The 8,508-nt window shown below is 37.5% G+C and overlaps 1 protein-coding gene across 2 annotated transcripts in view; it reads left to right on the top strand.

Moving 5' to 3' along the window:
- Nucleotides 1-495: 495 nt before the first annotated feature.
- WDR35 (WD repeat domain 35) overlaps nucleotides 496-8,508 on the top strand; it is a 39,182-nt gene continuing 31,169 nt past the window's right edge. For both annotated transcript variants that reach the window (XM_071741997.1, XM_071741996.1), the window contains exons 1-9: nucleotides 496-652; nucleotides 1,347-1,464; nucleotides 2,213-2,284; nucleotides 2,946-3,038; nucleotides 4,753-4,881; nucleotides 5,095-5,228; nucleotides 6,645-6,810; nucleotides 6,906-7,051; nucleotides 8,089-8,214. In XM_071741997.1, coding sequence (XP_071598098.1) covers nucleotides 629-652; nucleotides 1,347-1,464; nucleotides 2,213-2,284; nucleotides 2,946-3,038; nucleotides 4,753-4,881; nucleotides 5,095-5,228; nucleotides 6,645-6,810; nucleotides 6,906-7,051; nucleotides 8,089-8,214 — 1,008 coding nt within the window. In that variant the 5' untranslated portion in view covers nucleotides 496-628. The remainder of the gene's footprint in view (nucleotides 653-1,346; nucleotides 1,465-2,212; nucleotides 2,285-2,945; nucleotides 3,039-4,752; nucleotides 4,882-5,094; nucleotides 5,229-6,644; nucleotides 6,811-6,905; nucleotides 7,052-8,088; nucleotides 8,215-8,508) is intronic.

Here is an 8,508-nt window from a genome sequence, read left to right as displayed (position 1 = left end):
CTTTCCAGCCGCTCCTCCCCTGCCTTCCCGGTCGCGCTGCCCGTGCTTGTTGTCACCACTGCTTCCCACCCGAGACCGAGTACGGCCGGGGCGGGAAAACCACCCCACACACACCTCCCCGCTCCGGAACCCCATCCACCGGCATCCCTGTCAGCAGGGAGGGAGCGAGGGAAGAAGACAGGGAAGCAGGGAAGCAGCGAAGCAGGGAGGCAGGAAAGCAGGAAGGGAAGCAGGGAAGAAGGGAAGCAGGGAGGCAGGAAGGGAAACAGGGAAGCAGGCAGGGAAACAGGAGAGCAGGCAGGGAAGCAGGCATGGAAGCAGAGAGCCGGGTCCCCCCAGGATCCCGCAGATGCTCGGTACCGCGGGCCGGGCCCCAGGATCTCCCTGGGGGCGTGGCCAGAGCTCGGCTCCGCCCCAAGGGCCTGGAGCGCCGCCAGGGGGCGCTCGGCAGCAAACGCGTCCGCTCTCTCCGCTCACGCTCCTGGAAGTAGAGGCGCGCGCGCCCGGGGAGGGGGAAGCTTCCGGCGGGGGTTGCCATGGTGACGCGGTTACCAGGGAAGTCGCGTTGGGCCCGCCCTGAGCAGCGCTGTGGAGCGGTACCGCTCGCCCGCCCGCCCGCACCTTCAGGATGTTCATCTACCTGTGCAAGAAGGTGCTGTTGCGGCACGGAGGGAAGTCGGGGCGGTTGGGGGCAGGTAGAGCTCGGGGCAGGCGGAGTTCCCGCTCTCCCCTCCTGGGGAGCCTCCGGGATTGGGAACGCGGAGGCCTCCCGCTGCCTGCGGCCCCTGTAGCTCTGCTGGCGCTGGTGGTCCCTGCTCAGAGTGCTGCTCTGCTCTGTGTGTCCGCGCCCTCTCGGTCTGGGTTGGGGCTTGGGGTTACTTTGATCTTCAGCAGCCTCCTAAGCAGCTGATCCCCCAGGAGACTTGGGCATACACGTAGCTTGTCAGCAGGAGGCCAAATCCTGGCTAAATCCTGGGCGCTGCGGATTCTTCTCAGGACTTTTTCAGCTCATGGCACCTTTTCTGCACAGCTTTGAAAATGTCCGGCTGTTGTTTGCTGCACATAAGTAATTATGTGCAGATTTCTCAAGTGTTGTCTTACATAGTTTCTCTTGTGCTTATCTTTTTATTTTTGCATGCACTCGGTGAACCAGCAGGGTGTTTGGGGTAGATAATTTCCAATCCTTAATACTCTGTGATTCTTTTTGCGTGTAATTATCTGTTGATAAAAATAAGTGTGTCTTGTGCTAGCATAGGTGTGTTTGTCATGCTCAAATATGGTGTTTTAAAGTATGATTCTTTGAACTGTGTAGGAATACAAAATATTTAAAAATATTCCTTTTTCAGATTGCAATTCCTAGTAATGTTCAACTGAGATGCATTTCCTGGAATAAGGATCAAGGTTACATAGCTTGTGGTGGAGAAGATGGATTACTGAAAGTTTTAAAATTAGAAACTCAGACAGGTAAAGAGTCTTTTTCTTGGTTTTTTTCCAAGAAAAAAATCGACTCTTCAGAATTCTGAAATTATAAGCCATTCCACAGGTTACTTGATGATTTTGCATATATTTTAAATCACTACGTGCACAGCTGTGTATTTGCATAAACATGGAATGTGGTCTCACTTTCCTTTGAATGTTTTTCCTCCAGGTTTGTCTTACATCTGTTAAATGCAATTTGTCTGCCTGCTGTATCTGCTGAAGTTTTCTTTACTGCTTCTTTTTTGGGGGGGCATATGTTTAATTTTTGGCTTGGTGGGTTTTTTCTCCTATTGGTTCTAGTTTGTTTTGGAACTTATCCCATTATTCCTTGATTTTGTTGGAGTGTTCTCTGCTATCTTCTTTACTTTACTGAGGAATTTGTGTATTTTTTTAAAGTTATATGTTCCAAGAAAAGTAAAATTAATACATTTTCAAATTCTTTTAAAACTGCAAGTAGTGGAATTCAATGGTAATTTTTTGTTGTTTTTTTTTTTGTTGTTTTTCCTTGAAAAACTGACAGACAATAAAGAGGATGTGACTTTGGATGACAGATGAGAATAGCAAGGACATTGAACTGAAGGGTGAATAATTCATCCTGCAGTTACCATTTACATATAATTAAGAGAATAATTTTATTTAAATTTAAATAGTGGTTAGAGCTGTGGCATTGATGGAGTCACAGTAATGTATATGCTTATTAGGCTGATTTTATATCTATTTGTATTATTTTTAGATGAAGCAAAAATAAAAGGACTTGCAGCTCCTAGCAATCTTTCTGTGAATCAAACTCTTGAAGGCCATAGTGGTAAGTATCTTTGCACATTTAATGCACTTTTTATTGGAATGAAAAAAGAAAAAAAAGCTTTTCTTAAGTTGCCAGAGTAACTTTGCTGTAGTATTTAACTCAGGGATGTAACAGCGTGGCTGTATTTTTACCAAGTTATCTCATGAAAAATCTACAGTCAGTTTTTCATGATCCTTGAGTCAATTATGGGGTTGAGAATCAAAGTGATGTAGCCTTGCTCAATTCTCTTGCTTTTATGACAGTAAATTTTTGTGAGGTTTCTGGAATAACATGTCAGAAGTGGTCAGGAACCACAAAACTGTTATTTGGGTTTTGCTTATTAAAGCAATATTCTGAGTGGAATTTGAAGAGGAGGTTACTCAGGCCTTTGAATACAGAAGCAAAAGGGGGGAGTAATTTCATTATTATTTCATTATTATTTTTTTATTGTTTTATTATTGGTTTATTATTATTTTATTATTGTTTTATTATTATTTTATTATTATTTTATTATTGTTTTATTATTATTTTAGAAGAGGAAATGAGTGATACAGAAAGAATGCCTAACACTAAATCAAAGTCAGTAGTGCAGATTTCTGAAAAGCTCCAGGTTGATTGAGTTGTATGTAGTGGTTTTTTATTAACTTATTTTCGTGGTGTACAAATCTTAATAATTTTTTAGGTTCTGTGCAAGTGGTGACATGGAATGAACAGTTTGAGAAACTGACAACCAGTGATCAAAATGGACTCATCATTGTGTGGATGCTGTATAAAGGTATTCTACAGGACAAATTTGAGATGGGATCATATTCCATGTTGTGAGAAATCTTTTTTTTCCCCAGCAAATTCTGCAGTTCTTTTCCAGACTTCTTATGTGCAGACTGTAAAGCTCAAAATACATTTAAAATAATTTCCAAGATTTTATTATAATGTCTGTATTTTTTGTACTGTGGTCACATATAAAAAGGCATTTGTCCTGCAGAGCTACCTTAGGAGAAGATACCAGTTCTTAGTCACATGCTTGGTAAACTGCTCTAAATTTCTTATTTTCTTATCTCTGTCACTTTATTCCCTTGAAGGAAAATAGCATATTGAACAACAACAACAATAAAAATCAGTGCTTCTTTGCATGGGTCTGTTTTGGATGTCATTGGAATATTTAAATAGTTCTGCAAAGTGCATCAGGTACAGACATACTGATAGGACTGTAAGAATTTAGCAACCCTGCTTAGAACAGCAATTACATCAATTAAATACTTTCATAAAAACAATCTTTAGAAAAGTTTAATTAAGTCTGATCTAATATGACTTAATCACTATATTGCTGTAATTGGCTTTTATGTTTCTTGATCTTTTCAACACGTGTACTCCCTTGGTACATTTAAATTCATTTGAAAGCAAACAAACCTCTAATAAATAAACAATTTTTCAGCACACTTGGGGAAAAAAATAAGAAGAAGCTAAAAGGGTTGTCTTTTTCTCTTGGAGTTTTTGTGATAAAAATGATAAAATCTCAGCTCAGCTTCTCATTTGAGCACTAAAGAGTATCACTTGATCAGTGGCTCTTTCTGCCTGATATGTGATGGCTACTTTCACAAATAATCTTTCAGTTTTGGACAAGAACCAGTAAATTACTTAATGGATGTTCTTATCAAACATAGTTTTTCCCCCTGCCTGCATTTCCTTGTCTGTTGTCAGTTCTGAAATCATGAAAGTGCAGATCTCTTCCTGTAGGGCCCTTTTCAGATTTTGGTTCCTTTCTCTAATTTCTCATGTCAGGTTTTTTTTTGGAAATAAGGTAGCTCACATCTGAACAGTGGGTTTCATGGTAATTATGTTGGGGTAGTCTGGGGGAAATTGTGGCATAGTCTTCTTAGAATTGTACTGAAAGGGCAGAAAAACTTTGGTTTTAATTAATTTCCAAAACTTACTGGTTCTGTAGCTTTTTGTCAGATATTACATTGCAGCATCATATGTAAACTATTGTCTCCTGTTTACTTAAAAGCTATTTACTTACACCATTCTCAGGTCCCTCCATTTGATTGCACACCTATTTTGCTTGCTTGAAACTTCTATAAGCTTTTTGCATGTCTATTATTTTATTGGTGTTTTTTCAACAACCTCAGGAGTTCATATTGGTAAGAAACTATCATACTATTTGCATACCTTTTTAATTGAGAGTAATATTACTCTTTGTATTCAGTCTTAGTGTGCACCTAAAATCCACTAGAGGATTAGGAAAAATTCCTTCACCAAAAGGGTTGTCCAGCACTGGAACAGGCTGCCTAGGGAAGCAATAGAGTCACCATCCCTGGAAATATTTAAAATACCTGCAGCTGTGGTGCTCAGGGACATGGCTTAGTGGTGAACTTGGCAGTTAATGGGTTAATGGTTGGACCTGATCTCACAGTTTTTTTCCAACCAAAATGATTCTATGGTTCTATGATCAAATCAGAAGTATAACTCAGTTTGTCACTCACTGCTCATAGGTGCTTGGTATGAAGAGATGATTAACAACAGAAATAAATCCGTTGTTAGGAGTATGAACTGGAATGCTGATGGACAGAAGATCTGCATTGTGTATGAAGATGGAGCTGTGATTGTTGGATCAGTGGATGGTAAAATTTAAGCTCTGTTAATTTTTGTAGTATTACTTTTTTTTTCAGTATTATGTACATAGGTGGCTCTTTCTCTAGACAGAAACAGTTAATAGTTACTTTCTAATTGTTGCTTTGACTTTCTTTCGCTGTTTAGTTTTTTATGTTGGTAACTTGCATCCTGTTTTTAATTTTGTGGTGTGTTTATTAAGTAGAATCAATGTTCTGCCACAGGCAATCGCATCTGGGGAAAAGACCTAAAAGGGACCCACCTGTGCCATGTGGCCTGGTCTCCTGACAGCAAAGTTTTGCTCTTTGGAATGGCAAATGGAGAGATTCACATTTATGACAATCAGGGAAACTTTATTGTAAGTTCATGGTTTTATAAAAAAGGTATTAACTTCCACAGGCATCAAAATTTATTTCTTAATTTATTTTGTGTTTGTTAATTTAGTCGGTTGACTTCAGTACTGAGAACTGGATAAGGTCTTGTGCACAAAATTTTTATTCAAGACTTATGCAGCAGCAGCTATTTAATATTCATTTAGCTAAAAAGAAATACCTGTATCACATCAGCTAATGCCTACAGCCTTTCAACAGTTACTGAAAATGTAAAAAGATATATGGTTATACTGACTAAATTAGATGTAGCTCATGTTCAAATTACTGGTGTGCTTTTAGAATAAAACAGTAGGTTATTTTCTTATTGCTTCTGTCATTCCTATTACATAAGGAATGTTACATGCTTCAGAGAAAACCTGGTAATAATTTCAAAGAAGAAAGGAAGTAACATATAATATTTCTGCATTCCTACAAATTCATATTACATATCTATTTTATCTTCTTATTTGGAATATTGTAATATGACTCTATAAAAATGTTAAACAGAAGTAAAATGCTGACTTTGAAAAGAGCAGTGTACTTGGAACCAGTTCTTGACTTTTAAGTGCCTATTATGGTTAATTTTCCCTTTTTCCCCTTCCCTCTCCTCTCTCCTTCCCTAAGAAAGTATCCATTACTCACATTGTGAGTCCTGGAGTTCTGGCATGTGCTGTAAATTATTGAAATTCTTTAAGTAAGTTGTTGTCCCTGCCCCCTCCTCCACATGTGTGGTTATGTGCTCCCCCTTCATCTTTCCCCTCCTTCCCTTCCTTCCTCCCTTCCATAAGTTACCTGGTAGCCCTCCAGAAAGTGATCCAGATGTGCTCTTATCTTTCAGTAAAAGCCCTTATCTCTGTTAGTAGATGTATGAGGTTAATTATTACAAAAGTAAATTTACCTTAATTGTGTTCTAATTTGGACACTTATTTTTTCCAATTATTTTTGCATAGTATTCAAGAGACTTTTATAAAGAAAAAGCTGACAAAATGTTTATTTTTTTAAAAAATATATTTTTTTATTTAAAAAAAAATAAACATTTTCCTTTTAGCCAGGAATGGTTTCAAGTTATTTTTATTTTTTGCAGAGTTCCCGTTGTTTTCCTTGTGTGTGCACATGTTGTGGGGTTTTTTGTTTGTTTTTTTGTTTTTTAAAGATGCTTTTCAAAGAATGAAAATGCCAACATAAAAGTTAAAATATAATTAAAATATATGTTTTAATCTGTCTGGCTTTGAATAAGGAAGATTTTTAAACTTAAAATTTTGAGAATGTGTAATTTTTTTTAATGGGACGGGAAAAAAACTGCACAGACATCTGGTCTTTTGTAAGGTATCAGTAGAGACAGAAAATATTCCTGTAAATAGTGTGTTGTATATGACTTAAAGTAATTAACCATTCCTGTCTAGGTGAAGATGAAACTGAGTTGCTTGGTGAACATAACTGGAGCATTCAGTATTGCTGGAATACACTGGTATCATGGTACAAGAGGCTACATTGAACCAGATTGTCCTTGTCTTGCTGTCTGCTATGACAATGGAAGATGCCAGATAATGAGAGATGAGAATGACCACAGTAGGTACAAAAAGTGTCGTGCTAACTACTGAGCTACTCCTGGCCCAGAATGTCTCCTTTTGTTTATATTCTTAATGTTTATTTCTAAAAACTAGATCCTGTTTTGATTGACACTGGTATGAATGTAGTATGCATTCAGTGGAACCACTGTGGAAGTGTATTGGCTGTGGCAGGCTCCCTGAAAGCAGCTTCTCAAGATAAAGATGTAAACATTGTGCAGTTCTATACTCCATTTGGTGAGGTAAAAGTATTTAATGTACTTAACGAACTTAAATGTTCTTTATATCTTAGTATGTTTTGTTTAAGGGTTCATTACTACTGGCTGCCAAAATGTAGGGCTGTGTTGTTCTTAATGTGCTGTATCTAGGATATCCATCTGGATCTGGAAAGATAACAAGGTACCCTTTCAGAACAGCAAGTCAGTAGCCAGCATAAAAATCAGTAAAATGTACTTTTTAGACTCTAAGATTATACAAAATTTTACTGTAAGTAGTAGATTAGTTTATCCTTTACTACATACACCTATATTACTTGAAAACAAAAAGCTTCCCACAAATAAGTGCTTTGTGGAACTAAGCTTATAGGTTTTGAAAATGTTATTTCTTTCATTCAAATTCATACTCTACAGCAAAATAAAGATATGAAAAAAAAAAGTGTATCTCTTTGCCAGCTCTTAAATTGTAAATGGGTGTTTAACTGCCTTTCTTAGTCTTTATGTTTTTGAAAGGGAATAGAGAAGAGGAAAATGTCCATTGCACTACTGCAAATAATGTACCTCTCCAGTTGATACATTGGATACTCTTGACATAGATTAGCTATATGTTTTTTGCTTAAACTTTTAGCTGTAGTTAAAGATGTTGCACAACAACAGACTACCTGATTTCCAGTATAAATGAAACTTCTGAAGCATGTTGAGTATCAGTCCTACTGTTACTCTAGTAGGGTCTTAAATTACAGAGGTGATTCAAATTACCAACCAAAGGAAAAAAATGTTTATACTGTCATTCTCCATCTATTATTCATGTTTTTGAGTCTGAACTCAAGTTCTGTTTCTTGTTTCTCTCTGACAAAAAAAGAATTTGGGCAAAATAATGCTTTTACGGTAATGCATGTTTAATATCTTCCCCACTATTTGAATTTGCATTGTAATTTAGGAGTCATTATGGGTGCTGTGAAGATTTATGTTTAGGTTTCATCAACTGTCAAAACTGTTGTGCATTTTATAGTGTTTTCACTGTGATAAATGCAGAATCCTTTTCTTTCCTTGTTTGACACAAGCATTTGCGCACACTGAAAGTTCCTGGCAAACAGGTATCTGCCTTGTCTTGGGAGGGAAGTGGACTGAAAATTGCATTAGCTGTTGATTCTTACATATATTTTGCAAACATTCGTCCAGATTACAAGGTATGTAGTAATGTGGCACTTAACTAATATAAATAAGTTGCCTGTTATTTATTCTCAATGGATTGAAAAAGTAGCTTTCACTAATACACAAGTAAATGCTTAACATAAAATTGAAGCTTTAACTGACTTGAAGTTTAAGTGGAATGTGAGCATTTTAGTGATGGTGTGACTTAGCCTTTGCTTTTAGAATGAATTTGTGATTTTATTTTTGTAATTGATGTGTGCTTTGTTAATATTAACAGAATTGGGCAGGATTCTAAATCTGGTAGTAACGGAGGCTGTCAGGCAGGTTCA

Source organism: Heliangelus exortis, chromosome 3 (assembly GCF_036169615.1).
Source record: "Heliangelus exortis chromosome 3, bHelExo1.hap1, whole genome shotgun sequence".
Classification (NCBI taxonomy): domain Eukaryota; kingdom Metazoa; phylum Chordata; class Aves; order Apodiformes; family Trochilidae; genus Heliangelus; species Heliangelus exortis.
This window is presented reverse-complemented; position numbering and strand designations above follow the sequence as displayed.